This window comes from Eucalyptus grandis, chromosome 11 (assembly GCF_016545825.1).
Source record: "Eucalyptus grandis isolate ANBG69807.140 chromosome 11, ASM1654582v1, whole genome shotgun sequence".
Lineage (NCBI taxonomy): Eukaryota > Viridiplantae > Streptophyta > Magnoliopsida > Myrtales > Myrtaceae > Eucalyptus > Eucalyptus grandis.
The window spans coordinates 32,269,204-32,285,424 of record NC_052622.1 but is presented as its reverse complement, the minus strand read 5'-3'; the positions used below and the strand labels follow the sequence as shown (position 1 = coordinate 32,285,424).

The window sequence follows — 16,221 nt, the reverse complement described above, 5'->3', positions numbered from 1 at the left end:
TGATTCTAGGATCAGGTGGTCTAATTCCAGAAATTGTGAACTGGTCCTTCTAGGCTAGTTCCCGAGTTGGATCGGATTGGAAACTAATCACTCCTATCTAACAAAGAGTTTTGGGTCGGAAAAATTTTACACAAGCATGGCCAGGCTTGAGTTGCTGAGAATGCGACAAAATCGAGCCTATTCATAAAGTCAACTCCTTCAAATAATTTTTTTTCCCTTGAATTAATTATCGTGAGAGTTAGGTTTCTTAAATTTGGTATATCATGTCAAGATCTTATGAGCAAGTCTAACGTCAGTAGCCTGATCCACTCGAAGTATAATTTAATTAAAAGGAAAGGTAGATTATAAACAAAGATTAAAATAAAGTCCAGTTGAGGCTAACCTAAATTGGAACTCGAGGTTACATGTTCGAATAGCTACCTAGAAATGGGACGATACATGACTCTAGTAATAAGGGTTTTTTAAATTCGACTGGGTAAGCTAGATTAGCATGACAATGGTACTGTACCAAAGTCAACTTAGCTAATGTACATTTTATTTTCGGGGTGTTTCCTACTTTAGTGAACAATCACTGAAAAGATGCTCATACCAATGATACCATATTACACACGAAAACCAATCTAATGTTTTCTATTTGAATTATGTGTGACCAACTTCAACTTCTCAGTATAAAATAGCAAGTGCTAATCGGACATCGAACAGAAATTTCTATTACAAAATCACGACCTCTTGATTCCCTCGTCCATTTTCCATGGATTGATCAAAGCATATTAGGACATTAATAGGCGGACTGCATTCCATTCATGCAAAGTAACCTTACTAAAATTCTCCTTCTAATTCTACACATTACACGCGCTTGATTCTCCGGCCGGCCGCGAGTGCTTCAGAACCCGAATTTATCTCCGTGCTACCCGTGGCTAGAGTTTGTTCGGAAATCTTCAGTCATGTGGATTTGTACTTCTTGAACTGTATTCCAATGCCTTCTGATACCACCTTGAGTTAGTTCTTATGTAAGGACCTCGCTGATCTAGTGATCCTTGCATCTTCAGCATCCTCCAAACGATAACAGCAAACTTTGAGGATGTCCCCTTACAACCTCAATCGCCTCGGAGTCACGGTCATTCTCTTTACGACGGCATTTGCTCGAACGGGTGAGCTTCTAGCTCGAAGAATTCAGTCGTGGAGACGACGACAATTTTCTTTCCTAGCAATGAGACTGTCATGTACCGATGCTCTCGCCTTTTCTAACTCCTTTCGTCTCCTTTTCAGCAGCTTACGATGTGCTCGGTCCACCTGGAATCATTAACATTAAACGGGACGTTATGTTGTGGATGCCCGATGGTTACGAGGTGAGAATCGCTGTTCCAAAAGCTTGTCAACGATTGGTGCTTTCGTTGATTTTCTTGTTCTGTAAGTTTGGGCATCGAAGGGATCCTGAACATAATATCCAAGGCACTGACTAGATCTAAGGTGATAACTTGTAGGCAGTCATCACTATGAGCAACTTCCAAATGTTCAGGCACATCCCGAGCCCCGGGTGGACGTTGGGATGGACATGGGCAGGCAAAGAGATTATATGGTCCATCGTGGGAGCGCAGGCGACCGATCAAGGATATTGCTCAAAATTCAATGGAAAGATTCCTCACTCTTGCGAAAGAAGCCCCGCTATCATCAGACTTGTTTCCAGGAGTGCACGACAATCAAAAGTACACATATTGCTGCAAAGGAGGCATCGTCACGTCGTGGGGTCAAGACCCGGCAGCTGCAGTTTCATCCTTTCAGGTCAGTGTCAGGCTCTCGGGTACTTCAAGCACCTCCGTGAAACTTCCCCGGGATTTTTATCTGCTCAGACCTGGACTGGGCTATACATGCAGCGGTGCAACCATCATGCCACCCTCGGTGCTCTTCTCAGCTGATGGACGGAGAAAAAATCGAGTCATGAGTGAGTTAGAGGCTATTATTTTCTGTTTCTTTGGTGGCGCTCAATTTGCAGTCCTATAATGACTACTTGGTTTGAGAACTATTTGCTTTTGACGGACTTTCCATGTGTCTGTCGTCATTTGCTGGATTGAACGTGAACATCCTTCGATCATCTCCCAGTGTCTAAAGCATTATATTCGTGAACATCGAAAGTTTTGGCTGAATAAATTCTTTCGCTCTGATTCCAAAGTCATGCCCATCTTCTGAATTCTCTTCTAATTGTTGTTGTAGTGTCATGGTACGTGACTTGTACTTACTCGCAAATGATCGTTTCCAAGTACCCGACCTGCTGCGTTTCCTTTTCCTCTTTCTACAACCCTATGATCACGCCTTGTCTGTCTTGTGCCTGTGGTGGCGACGGAACAGCTAACTGCATTGGGTTAGTGTTTAACAGCTTTTACTTAAAAAGCGTTCGCCACGGGTGATTGCATTTAGGACACTGATTCTAATACTGGAATGCGATTCAGGAGCCAGGGCAAGATTCAGAGTGTGGTGGGATCACAACCATCCATTGAAGGCGACGTGCCTTTGCTGCAGTGCACGAACCACATGTGTCCTATCCGGGTACACTGGCACTTCAAGGCCAATTATAAAGAATACTGGAAACCGATCTCAACTACGGGATGAATTCACAGTGGACACTCGCCGCGCAGAATCCGAACTTCAACAACATCACTCGAGTCTATAAATTCGACTATAAGCCACACAACGCGTTTGGTTCCCTCAGTAAGTACATGGCCTTAATAGAAAAGGACGCTGTCATGGTTGGTAATTGAATTTTTGCTTTGTATGCACGTTGATCTTCTACAAATCGGCCCGTTGTTGTGATAAGTGAACACAGTCAAGCTGCATACATGATATAGTAATGCTCTCACTACTTAACACTTTAATAGAGATTAGAATACATCGTGTAGTCATAAGTAGGTGAGTCGATAGACTTGATAAAATTTGTAATCTCGTTTCTCATGATTCCCTTGCTTGCGGATGACACCAGGATGTTTTATGGCATAAAGTACTACAATGACCTACTAATGCAAGCAGGGCCAGAAGGAAATGCTCAGACGGAGATGATTCTTCGGAAAGACAAGAGTACTTTTACATTGGATCATGGTTGGGCTTTTTCTCGAAAAGTCTACTTTAATGGTGATGAGTGCATGATGCCACCTCCTGATAAATACCCTTCTCTACCAAGCATAGCTCCTTCAAATCCTCCTTTGGCTTTGGCCTTGGCTTTCTTCCTGATCTTGGTACCAATGCTGCTGATTTTCTGAAGGAAACTACAGCATGTATACTCATCTTCATCTACTCGCACCTGAGATGATTGCAATGGCTGGTCGGCTCTGTCATACAAAGAGGTTTGTAGCTCTAAAAGGAAACATTAAGGCAATGTTTGTTCTTCTGGATTTCTAGTTTAGGATTTGATCGGATAAGATATGAAATCCATTGATTTTATTATATCATGTTTACTATTTGGTGAATCACACTAATAAAGTCTCATATATTCATATCATATTATATATATAATTTGGTATAAAAGATATATCAGTGTAAATGAACTTACAAGTTGCACAAACGAAAATGATAAAAATCTCTTGTGACACTCTTGCCTACTTCATTTTTTTTCCTCTTTTTTAATTATTATTTTTTTCTTTTTTCCCTTCCATCATTCTCTAATAAAATTTTATTAAATAGTAAACTGTATTAATATACCTAAAATACAAAAATAACTAAAATATGTAATAAATATAAATATATATTTATACTTATATATCAAATTTATATTATAAGAGATAACTAAATTTGAATATAAACATAAAAATAAGATTAAATTAAAAAAACTAAATTGTTATTTTTTTGTTATATTGAATTTTTTATATTAGAATTCAAATATTATTTATATTGAAATATACTTCAAATTTTGTTAATTTATTAATTTTATTATTCAAAATCAATAACTTTTATGGATAGTAAAAGCTTTATCCATCTTTATCCCATCTTCCCCATAAGATAAATTTATCAAGCTTATATTCTTTTTATATCCAATTTTATTCTGTATAGGATATGATAAATTTTATCCTAATTGCCAAACGCAGCTTAAAGGTTTTTCATGGAAAAGCATATATATGAAAACCGTACAGTGTGTATGATATTGAGTCAAAATGTGTACATACCGGTGAAATTTGTAAAAAGGTCCAGGAAGACAATTATGTGAGATACATGTGGCTATCCTAATTAAAATAAGAAACGGCTTAGAAAAATGTGTTTAATATGTAATGGAATCTTGTGAGATACTAGATGCTAGAAGCATTTGGCATAATATAATGTTTATGACCTTATGAGCTTGTTGCAAAGCCGGCCAAATGTAAATTTGGTCCATGGATGACGTGAAGAAAGGCAACGAGTCCATTCCATTTGGTTGCTTAATCTTTGCAAATCAATGGGTTTTACCTAGTCAATCTAGGATAAAATAACTTTTATGAACGTCTTCATCAGAAGTCGGTTTAGGTTAAACAATCATGCTCAAGTCATACATGCTATATAGCCGATAGCAGTATTCTAGTTGATTCAACCCTATGGGTCCTTCAAAGGTAACAGCGATTAGTGACCAAATCAACTTGCGCAGCGGCAAAAACACTCAACAGATGTTTGGAATGTCATATGCAAGCGATGAGTGATGGGAAAAGAGTCTTCTTTCAGAATCAATGTCCAAGTGTCTGTACAAACCGATGTAAGTTATGAATAAGTCAATACAGAGACTTGTTCAATTCTTTCCATTAACTTTCTAAATCTTCTATGAACCATCATCAAGTTAAATTCTATTACCATCATTGTGTACTCGTCATCTTCTAGCATATTTTACTTTGCAGACTGTATTTTATAGTCGTGCCTAAGCTCTAATCCTATCAAATCATGAGATTCTAGTCAGCCATAGGAATTTTCTTTAACCAATTTGCACTCTGTCTTCTAACCACTTAGGTCCAAGATAAATAACCTTTAGCCACCTTCTTTAGCTCTGGCAGATGGAAATTATTTATCAGATAGAGAGATCTGATCTCACTTGTCCCTGCATTGCATTTCTAAGCAACCCTGCAGAGTGAAGCAGCAATTCATAGATATAAAAAGCAAGTTGGTATGGTACGTGAAGATGAGAGTCAACCAAATCAATGGGCTCAAGAAACAAACAGAAGACATAAGACAGAAATAGGAAGGTGTCGTCAATCAGCTGACAAGATGGGCTTGACTATCAGATTGCTGAAGCCATTGGGTGTATATTAAGTTTGATGGTCTTTACTCTTTCTTGGTAGCTTTACTCTTTCTTGGTAGCGTGAAGAAGAAAAGCGTGTAGAGCAAAATCAGAGCGAACAAACATAGAAAAGGCAAGGTTGAAAAAGTAACTCCTTAAAGTTACAAGAATTGCCACCAATTTGAGCAGACAGTAAGAGGGCCATTCCTCTGTCCTGGCATCAAGAGGGACGGTCCAAGCTAAGTTATGCCCGTGTATTAGAGAATGAGAAAAAGATGTGTAATTTAATGAACATAAATCCCTTTTTGATTTTCCTAGTACTAAGGGGCATTTGAGGCAAACAATTATTCGGTATGGAATTGAAAAAAGCTTCAGATTTCAGTTTCCAATTGGAATGCTTGAAATCTTTTTAACCAACTACATTGCCTGAGTCCGTTCCATGTAAGCCGTACCCATATTTCCTAACTCAGAACTTTTGCAACTGAGGCTACGGATCCATTCTCCAACACTCCAATTTATTTTCTGCAAGATCATTTTGCCAATACTTTTTTAGAAGAGATGAGAAAGGGCTATATACATAATTAGTCCCCTAAACTTATAGAGAAGGGAACATTTTGGCTACGATCACAGACGAGGAACTGACTGCCCACATGCTGTGTTCATCCAAAAGTCTGCCTCCAGCGTTGCCATCATTCTCACCTGCATATTGCTTCAAGATGCAGAAACAGAATTGAAGGAACAAGGGAAATTACTGTGCGTGAGAGCGAAACTTGAAAAATTCAAAAGAAAAGCTTACCAACTGGTAGGTGACACATCACATAGACTCATCATTCCTCCATACAAGATTTAACGCACTCCTCGCACAAACCATTCCATCGCTTGTGAGCTGGCTGAAGACTGAGTGTATCTGGTGGCACCAGAAATGGAATCTGAAGCTCTCTTCACTTGTCAAGGGAAAGTTCATGAAGATGGAAAGGGCTTATCGTCCCCAAGACTTGAGCTCATGCTCTTGGCAGCCATTCTTATGCTAATGATTCCTCATACAGGTTGGCCTTGCCCAGCATGTTTTAAATACATGGATTTCAAACTCTTTCGCCTCACAATTCCAGCGTTAGTTAACTCTCTCTTTTCCTTCACTTCACACTTGCAGTCGCGTACGACCCTCTAGATCCAAATGGTAACATAACGATCAAATGGGACGTAGTGTCCTGGACTGCTGATGGCTATGTGGTGAGCACGCTCATTTTTGATTGATAATTGCCGTACTTTGAAGATTATATCTTGGAATACTATGGTAGAATATACCGTTGACTGTTAATAAAATTAAAACCAGGCTTCGGTCACAATGAGTAACTTCCAAATGTACCGGCCAATTTTGCTTCCGGGTTGGACACTGGGATGGAGCTGGGCAAAGAAGGAAGTGATATGGTCAATGGTCGGAGCACAAACTACAGAACAAGGAGATTGTTCCAAGTTCAAGGGCAATGTACCGCATTGCTGTAAGAAAGACCCGATAGTTGTTGACTTTCTCCCCGGAGTCCCCTACAACCAGCAGTTCAGCAACTGCTGCAAAGGCGGCGTCCTTTCGTCATGGGGCCAGGACCCGACTTCCTCGGTCTCTGCCTTCCAGGTCAGTGTCGGGCTAGCCGGCACCTCCAATAAGACGGTCAAACTCCCCAAGAACTTCACTCTGCTTGGCCCGGGACCAGGATACACTTGCGGGCCTGCGAAAATCGTGCCCTCAACGGTGTACCTCACACCTGACCGGAGAAGGAAGACTCAAGCCATGAGTATGTTTCTTTTTCAAGTTGACTCTGCTTTTGTTTAATTAACTTGGCAATGCTGTGTTTTCCTTTTCCATTGCTCGTGATCATACTTTTTATGCAGTGACTTGGAATGTCACCTGCACTTATTCACAGTTCTTGGTTTCTAAGAACCCGAGCTGCTGCGTCTCGTTCTCATCTTTCTACAACAACTCGATCACCCCTTGCCCGTCTTGTGCTTGCGGTTGCCATAACAAGAAAAATTGCATTCCGTAAGTTCCATGATTTTCCTTTATTCTTCGGGTAATACACCGGTGTGGTATCTGTCGGAAAATATATCATCCACCTGGTGACGGCTTTATCGAAATTTTGTATAAGCGGTTGTGCAAGATCTCCTTGTAGATTTCTCAAAAACATATAAAACAGAGAGGCTCATGACCTGTTGTTGCCAGGAGCGACTCCAAACTACTACACAAAGCGGGAGTAAACACACCGCGGAAGGACAACACGCCACTTCTGCAGTGCACCCATCACATGTGCCCTATAAGGGTTCACTGGCATGTGAAGCTCAACTACAAGGACTACTGGCGCGTAAAGATCGCCATCACGAACTTCAACTACAGACTGAACCACACCCAGTGGACGCTTGTCGCACAGCACCCTAATCTCAACAGCATCACCCGAGTCTTCAGCTTCGACTACAAGCCTCTCATCGCTTACGAATCCATAAGTGAGTGCTAAGGCTACACTTCATCAATCTTTTCTACCTAACTCATTGGGAATATCAGGGCAAGAGCCAGGCTAACTTTCTAATCAATCTGTGATTCTGACTGCACAGACGATACGGGCATGTTCTACGGAATGAAGTTTTACAATGATCTACTGATGGAAGCGGGGCCAGAAGGAAATGTACAGTCCGAAGTGCTACTTCAGAAAGACAAGAACACATTTACATTCAAACAAGGATGGGCATTTCCAAGAAAAGTATACTTCAATGGAGATGAATGTATGCTTCCCCCACCTGATCAATACCCATTTCTGCCGAACTCCGCCCAAGTGAATCTAGTAGCCTTGTCAACACTCGTGACCTCCATGGCTATGTCGATACTCCTTATTCACAAATCTCCATAGAAGCAGATGCATTTCAGAATTTTTTTTAAAGCAAGGCCATATGCAAGCAATTTAAGACGTACGCTGCCCCTCATCAGGTAAATATCATACAAACTTTCCGGACCCTCTCCAGACACGGCTTTCATGTAATGTCAGCAAAAGAAAAAAGAACGTGCTTGTAAAAAGAATCATGCAAAAGCTTGCTCTCAAGTAGTAACAGTTTTGGGTGTCTGTGTCATGCAATACTGAGTACCACTGCTTCAACTGTCCATTTCTATATTCTCTATGGTTTGACAAACATGGTACTTCTATTTCATTTCTTCAAAGTCAAATAGATTACAACATTTTGGTCGCGGATACTTTAAACACACATTGATCCACATAAATAATGGTATAACATAGCAGAAGATTATTCAGAAGGAAATACAAATGATTCTATCACCGGACGTATAAATAAGCTAAGAGGCAGGGACCTAGCAGTGGTAGATTTTTTAGCACCCGTTTCTGTCTCTACTCACGCCTGCTATTGTGGCAAGAACGTGTTACAATTTGCATTGACAAATCATGCTATAACCCCGGTGTGGTGCAGTGTAAACCTGATAGGAATAGCAGAGCAGCCATTTTAGCAATTCGTCCCTGAGGTTCTCACACAAAAGCCAAAAACAACAGAGTAGATGCCACAATTGGCACAAATGTAACAAGTCCAGGCAAAATTGGCTGAGGACTGGCATTTGGCAACCATGGGTAGGCATCCGGAGGCGGCATCACACAGTTATCGCCATTGAAATAAATCCTCCGTGGAAAAGCCCATCCCTTTTCAAATGTAAAGGTGGATTGGTCCTTTTGGAATAATAACTCAGACTGCACATTCCCATACGGGCCAGCTTCACTGAGAAAATCATTGTAGAACTTGACTCCCCATAACATGGCAGTATCATCTGCAATTAAATAACAAGAATTGCAACATCATGATCAAAGAAAGCGGCATATGCAACAGGCCCATTATAAGTGAATCAGGCAAAACATTGCTTACTTAATCCTGCATAGGGAGTCAGTGACTTGTAGTTGAAGCTGAAAAGTTGGGTGAGATTATCAAAATTGGGGTGCTGAACAACGAGATTCCACTGGGTGTAGTTCATTCTGTAGTTGAAATTTGTGATCGTGATCTTCACCCGCCAATACTCCTTGTAATTGAGCTTCACATGCCAATGGACTCGAATTGGACACATATGGCTAGTACACTGTACTAGCGGTGTGTTGCTGCTAGACTTTCCAGAGCCAGCTACAACTTGAGCCAAGTGTGGAGAATCTGCCCTGAAAGACCAGATGAGAAACACATGGTCAAGAATCAATTGTTTCCACATAACAATGAAGGAGAACTCTATAAGACAAGTTCAGAGATAACTAAATTTTCATGTTAAGTGTGATAGAACTCACTGTACGCAGCCGCCAGTATCCTGTAGCATTGTTTTGACAGCCACAAGTGCAAGTAGGGCAACGTACTATTGTGTCATTGTAGAACGAGGAGAGAGAGACACAGCAGGTTGGAGTCTTTTGGGCTAAGAATTGCGAATATGTACAAGTAACGTTCCATGTCACTGCAAAAGATCAAGCAGCTAAGGTCAGGGAATATTAGATAATTGCCTACTTGAATGAAATTTAATCAACTCAGAGCAAGATATCAAAACTTGCAATTGTTGTCCGCATTTCAAAACTCACATGTAGGCTTAATAAGTTCCCCAATGTACAACAGCTAGATATTGTTCACACTTCAGAAAGATGCCACAATCGATGCGCACATTGCATTACTCGCATATCTCAGGGCCAGAAGAAGGAAAAGTCATTTGCATGTTTGATACTTTATAAACATGCAAATACATGATACTATCTTGGAGAATTGCTTGCATGTTTAAAATGCATCTCATATGCAACCACTGTGTCGTGCTTAAAATTTTCAATATTTTGTTTAAAAAGACTATCGTGCCCATGTAATATTGCTTTGAAAACCTGTGAGTAACTTACTTAAAGCTTGGGTTGTTCTCCTTTTGTCAGCAGAAACAAATTTAGTCGATCTGACAATCTTTGCAGGCCCACAAGTATATCCAGGTCCCGGTGCTTTCAGCGTGAAATTCTTGGGAAGCCTCACGGTCTTGTTACTCGTTCCAGCAGCTCCAACGCTGACCTGAAATGAGCTTGCTGCATTTGCTGGGTCCTGGACCCACGAATTTAAAACTCCACCTTTGCAACAATTTGCTATCTGCTGATTGTAAGGAGTTCCAGGCAACAGGTCAACGACTGTTGGGTCCTTCTTACAGCAATGAGGGGTGTTCCCTTTGTATCTTGAGCAATCACCTTGCTCAGTGGTCTGACTGCCCATCATGCTCCATATAACTTCCTTCTTTGCCCACGTCCACCCCAATGTCCATCCCGGAGATTGTATATGGCGATATTGTTGGAAGTTGAACATCGTGACAACAGCCTGCCCAACTCAACCAGAAAATGTCATGAGAAAGGTGGGATTGTAGCCAGACTTGAGCCGGGAAAGAAAAAAGAAACTCTTCGTGATAGGAAAATATTTCTTGGCTAAGCCTCCAGCTCTTCATAATTCAAGCCCCCTCAAATTGCCATTTACAAGGACTCGGATCAACAACGACAGCAAGCTACTTTTTTCACAACAACGCACCTAAGGTAAAGAAGATCACATTAACAACTAATGCATACCACGTAACCATCCGGAGTCCAGCTTATTACGTCCCACTTGATTGTGATGTTCCCATTAGGATCAAGTGCATCGTAGGCTTCTGCAAAATTGGGCATCAGAAGAAAACCATGGACATCAATCCGAAAGTTATAAGTCCAGAGCATGTACTCAAGTTAATGTTGAAAGTATGACACGGCACACCAAGGAGTCATGAAGAAGATAATCACAAGATTTCACAAATTTAGGGCGTAAACTGCCATTTTAGTCACATCAAGCGACGCTATCAGCTTATATGGAATCCGTAAAATAGAGCACACAGACCACTCGAGGAAATAAATAAACACAAAAGACACCTTTGCTCATTTCCTCTTAACTACTGCCCCGGATAAGATCTTTGAAGATAAAATTCAAAACCAAACACAATCTACAACACATATTCTAATTCCTAACGACCGCAACCATCTAATTACCAAAAACTACCCAATATGCCACTTTTAGAACTAACTACGGAAACAAATTACGAAATTACACGGCTCTTCAGATCGCAGGGCAACTCGATTTCAACTAACTTCAAAAGCCGGTCAAGGACAGCGAGAGATGGGGGAATCAAGAAACAAACCCAGATGCGCATTACCCTGATTTCCGCATCTCTCTAGGAGCTGGAGACATAATCAAGGGACGGCAACCGCAAGAGGGAACAGGGAAACAAGAAAGAGGAAGCTCCTAAAGAAACAAGATTTTGCAAAAAGAGAAGCGAGAGGAGCGTAATGGGGGGGCACTTACCGGCGGACGGGAAAGAGGAGCAAGAGAGCAAGAACAGAAGCAAGACGATGGTTCCGCTGAGCTTGGACATGAGGCCGCTGGTCGAGTGCAGGGAAGAAGACTCCATTCTCGATGCAGAACTCTTGCCTCCGATTCAAGATCTGCACAGCAAATATGGAGAGAGATGGAGAGAGAGAGAGAGAGAGAGAGAAAGGGGGAGAGAGAGAGAGCGTTGTCTTTTCCTTTCACATGGCAAGTAGAAGCTTTTGTTGAGTTCGAGTGGACTTGTTAAAGTCTCAGAGAGAGAGAGAGAGAGAAGACAGAGGAGTGACAGAGGTGTGACAGTTAGTCTGGTTTCCAAGATTACCCTTCTTTCTCTCTCTATCTCTCTCCAACTAACACCAAAAGTCATTAAAATGGTGATTATTAGTCTCATCATCATCACTGCCATAGAAAACGCAAATGACCACCTATCTTTGCCCTTAGCATCCCAGAAAAAATTGAAGCTTTAAAACGTGCTTCACAGAAGCCGTGTGTGTGTAATAATTGTTCAGATCTGATCTAGACTAAATTATTTGTAATCACTTGTGATAATTTCGTTCTAGGGTTGCAACTTTGTGACTATAATTGAGATGGTTCGCAGTTTACTTACCCTTTTTTTTTCCATCCTGGATTTCTTACAAGCTCCAGCTGAATTCTTTTTCTTTTTTCCGCATTTTGGGTTGATTCACTGCAGCAGCATATTTAGGGTTCCGACCAAAGACGGACAGGGATAATTATGGCAATTCAACTAACGGCGGTCTGAAAAAAAAAAAGGAAAAAGAAAAAACACAAACCCCCGTCGAATTAATTAACGTCAAAAAGAGGACTCGGACCAAGCCATGCGATTACTGAAAATGAGGAAGGGAGAGACAGCGGGCAACGTGGGCAATTCCGACACTGTCGGTGGCATTACAATACGAATATAATTGAAGCCTTTTTAATTTAAAAGAAAAAACATAATCAATAATTCAATCTCTATCTCTCGCTCTCTTTCTCTCTCTGTGGAAATGACTTGTACAGTGAAGAGAGTGTACTGGCAAGGAGAGGGACATGTTGTGCTTTTCTCCAATTGTCTTTGCCATCCATCCAACCACCACATTAACATAATCAAACAACGATTTCGTAAAATTATTATTTGCTCGTACCAATTATTTCCTCTCTCTCTCTCTCTTTCTCTCTCTCTAACACACAAACCGACGCAAACAGACAAGGTCGCGACTTCCCTTTCTAAAAAAGACTTGTTAGGTGCCTTCCGGGCACTAAAGTAGTCCCAAATTCGAGCAAATTAAAGTATCGCGATATTTCGAGAAAATTTTAAATTTCATGAGAAGCTTGTTGAAGATTGTCGGTTGTGTTTGATATTTCTATTTGAAGTGGGTAATTTTCTCCAATTCGAGCTGACAGAAGTAGTAACCCATCACGGTGAGATTTTTTTGGATAAATTTTAGAATTCACAAGATGTTTGTTAAAGAATTACTATTCGAAGCATGGTGATTTTCTCTAAAGAACATCATTACTTAAATTTTGAAATTTGTTGATTATGTTATTATTATTCTTAATGATTTTTAATTAATAACTCACGACTCTTTGTCGCGGGCCATCATGTGGCAACTTAGATTGACGTTGGTTGATTGGGTCGATTTAGCTAAGCTTTTTTATTAGAAGATTGATTGCTCGCTTACTAACTTGTTCAGTTCATAGAAAGCAAAAGTGTTTAGAGAGAGAAGTTTTGGGAGAGAATGTGTTTCCATTGCTCAAATTTTGGGTGATACAAATGAGGAGGAGAGCACCCCTATTTATACATGAGGGATTCCAATTACTACCACTCCAACTAACATATATATCATATTAAATACAAAATTACCATCTATCTCATTAAATATAATAAATAACTTGAATGCGAATATACATATTTGAGAATCCCTAAGCATTTAGTAGTTCGAGACTTATTCTATCATCCTAGGTTATTTCTTGATACATCAAGCCTTGAAAACCACTGGCTGTAACATTCTCCCCCACCCATTCAAGCGATGCCTTTGTTGCTCTCAACTCTCAGTCTTTTCTTTTCCCAAATGCATCCTTCCCTTGGATTGTTGATTTTTTTCAAACGTTGGCAAATTCTTCAATCTTCGATGCCCCTCGGACTTTCCCTTCTTGACTTGCCAACTACACAACTCTTGAATCCCAACTCGCACAAGCAGCTCCTTTTTTGGTTCGACCATATCCATATTAGTTAGTAAGTTCTCCATTTCTGAAAAAAGTACATAGATCGGCGTCTTAGTAAGTTCAAACAGGTTGCCCCAACTCCACTTTGGTCCCTCGAGAGGTTGGGGCTTCACTCTTGACTTAACTACAAGCTCCTCAACTCTCAACCTTTTATCCACGAGTTGTATGTGGAGATGCTCTTTGTCTTCATCAACCCTAAGATCATGGGTTCCATTGATGGGCATTGTGGGTTGGTGATAATAATTGACTTGGTTCTCATATCGATCATGGCATTCGCACTATGAAAAAATTCCAAACCCAAGATAAGATTATATTGATCAAGCATAATTACTTTAATAGAGAAATTGCTCTTCCAATCACCAATGCGTAGTTCCATGTTCCTAGCAATGCCAATGGCTGATACATCATCTGAGCTAACTACTTTGAATCGATGTTTGGTTGGCTTCACTCAAGTTCTCAAACTCTTGGCTACTTTGCTTAACATTTGAGTATCTTTATGGTTCCGCGCAAAAATTCTCTCTTTTCTTGTTTTGCTTCTTCCTCTTCCTCTATGGCAAGCAATACCAAAAGTTACTTCCTCTTTGGAAAATCTCAGGACCAATGGGAACCATCGCATAAAAAGCAATGGGAGGGTGGTGGTTTCTCCCTTTATTTGTGGGAGTCACCTTTGGGTTGGTTTTTGGTTAGGTTGTTTGGAAGGGGCTTCTCCTTATGATCTTTCTCGTCAATCTCTTTGACCATGGGTAACTTTTCCATCCTTGTCTTTGTTGTAGTGGCAATCCATTCTTCATCGTTTTTCTTTGGACCCGAATGATTCAAGTTTGGTGAAGACCGCCGAAGACTCGGCTATGGTGAGTGCTTTTGAGATAGTTCAGACGTCTAATCCTTTAAGCTCGAGTTGGGCACAAAGCTTCAAACCATCTGTGAATGCCCTAAGAGCTTCCTTCTCTCCTAAGTTAGGAATTTGGAGTTGGAGTTTTGTGAACTCCTTTAGATACTCTTAGATTGTACCCTTTTTTCAAAGTGATGAAGTTTGCTATGGGACTCTTGTTGGGTGAACATGGGAAGACGTAATTCCGAAATTCTTTGACAAAGTCATCCCATGTGTTGATGGGATCAATGGCACCTCACTTGGTCTTATCGCACCTATTTTGCTACCAAAGCATGGCATCATCGATCATGAACATAGAAAGTTTCTTACATTAGCCATCACTTCTTGAATGTTAGCAACGCCAAAGTATTGTTCCATGCTTCTAATGAAGTTGTCCACTTCTTTAGCATACCCGTTGCCCTTGAATTCCTTAGGTTTTAGCACATCCACCTTGTGTGATGGGTATGGCACCATTCGTAATATTGATCTTACATAAGGCTAGTTCGGTCTTGAGTTTTTGGATCTCCAACTTCCAAGTTTCAACTTTGATTTTGTGGGAGTTAGTCTTCTTTGAGCTCTAGGATTTCCATCTTCAAAGCCTCAATCGTGACTTGGAGGGATTCATCCTTCAACTGCAAGGACCTTGGGTATGTTCATGATGGTTATGAATTTGAGGCGGAGCGTCTCTTCTATCTTGACAATTCACTCTTTCACCTCATCAATTTCATAATAAATTTCACCATGGTGGCATTCATTCTAGCAAACCTTTTCTCAAGAGTGGAAATGGTGTCTGTTGAAACATCTCTCTTCTTGGCTCTACCATGAGTCTCCTTTTCTTGGATGACTTTCTCTCGGGGGCCTAATCAACAATGGCAACATCAGCAATGGTTCGACATTTTCTCGACCCCTTGATATGATCCTTGATCTCTTTAAACAAACTCTCTTACATGCGGCTTTGACACCACTTCTCACATGCCACTTCTTAAGATTGAAACTTTGCGATAACTTAGGCTTCTTTCAGTTCGTTAGGTCACCTAAGCAAGCCTTTTTCTCAAGGATCGATTGCTTGCTTACTAACTTGCCCGATCTTTAGAGAGAGAAAGTGTTTAGAAAGAAGTTCTAGGAAATACTGTTCTTCTATTGCTTAAATGCTAGGTGATACAAATAACATTGAGAGGACCTCTATTTATGCATAGGGCCTTCCAATTACTACTGCGCCAATCACCATATATCCTATTAAAACAAGACTACCATATAGTTGTTTAAATACAAGAAATATCTCGAATGCAAATATACATTTTCAAGAAATTTTAGTCATTTAGTAGTTTAAGACTTATTCCGTTCCCTGATCATTTCTTGGTACATGGAGTCTTGAAAATCTCAGGACCATGACAACTAAATGATAAATCTTTTCTTTGGCCTAATTCCCTAAAAAAACACTCCAACTTTGCCTCAAATATCAAATCTACCTCGAACCTTTCTTTGTCTCCAAATAATATCCAATTTGCATTTGAGTTCTAAA

At 40.5% G+C, this 16,221-nt stretch overlaps 2 protein-coding genes and 1 pseudogene across 2 annotated transcripts; 2 read left to right on the top strand and 1 right to left on the bottom strand.

Annotated features, from left to right (window-relative positions):
* The first annotated feature begins 1,307 nt into the window (after window positions 1-1,307).
* On the top strand, window positions 1,308-3,398 carry LOC104426031 (annotated as a pseudogene).
* A 2,682-nt stretch (window positions 3,399-6,080) lies between these two features.
* Window positions 6,081-8,441, top strand: LOC104426030 (COBRA-like protein 4). Its single transcript, XM_010038953.3, has 6 exons — window positions 6,081-6,270; window positions 6,375-6,454; window positions 6,558-7,014; window positions 7,112-7,259; window positions 7,440-7,717; window positions 7,826-8,441. The coding sequence occupies exons 1-6, from the start codon at window positions 6,147-6,149 to the stop codon at window positions 8,116-8,118; spliced, it is 1,380 nt and encodes a 459-aa protein (XP_010037255.2). The 5' UTR covers window positions 6,081-6,146; the 3' UTR covers window positions 8,119-8,441.
* A 13-nt stretch (window positions 8,442-8,454) lies between these two features.
* On the bottom strand, window positions 8,455-11,865 carry LOC104426029 (protein COBRA). Its single transcript, XM_010038952.3, is given in 7 exon segments — window positions 8,455-9,035; window positions 9,131-9,411; window positions 9,535-9,554; window positions 9,556-9,695; window positions 10,120-10,576; window positions 10,819-10,898; window positions 11,582-11,865. Coding segments are annotated over 7 exon segments (1,377 nt in total). The 5' UTR covers window positions 11,688-11,865; the 3' UTR covers window positions 8,455-8,742.
* Window positions 11,866-16,221: the final 4,356 nt, after the last annotated feature.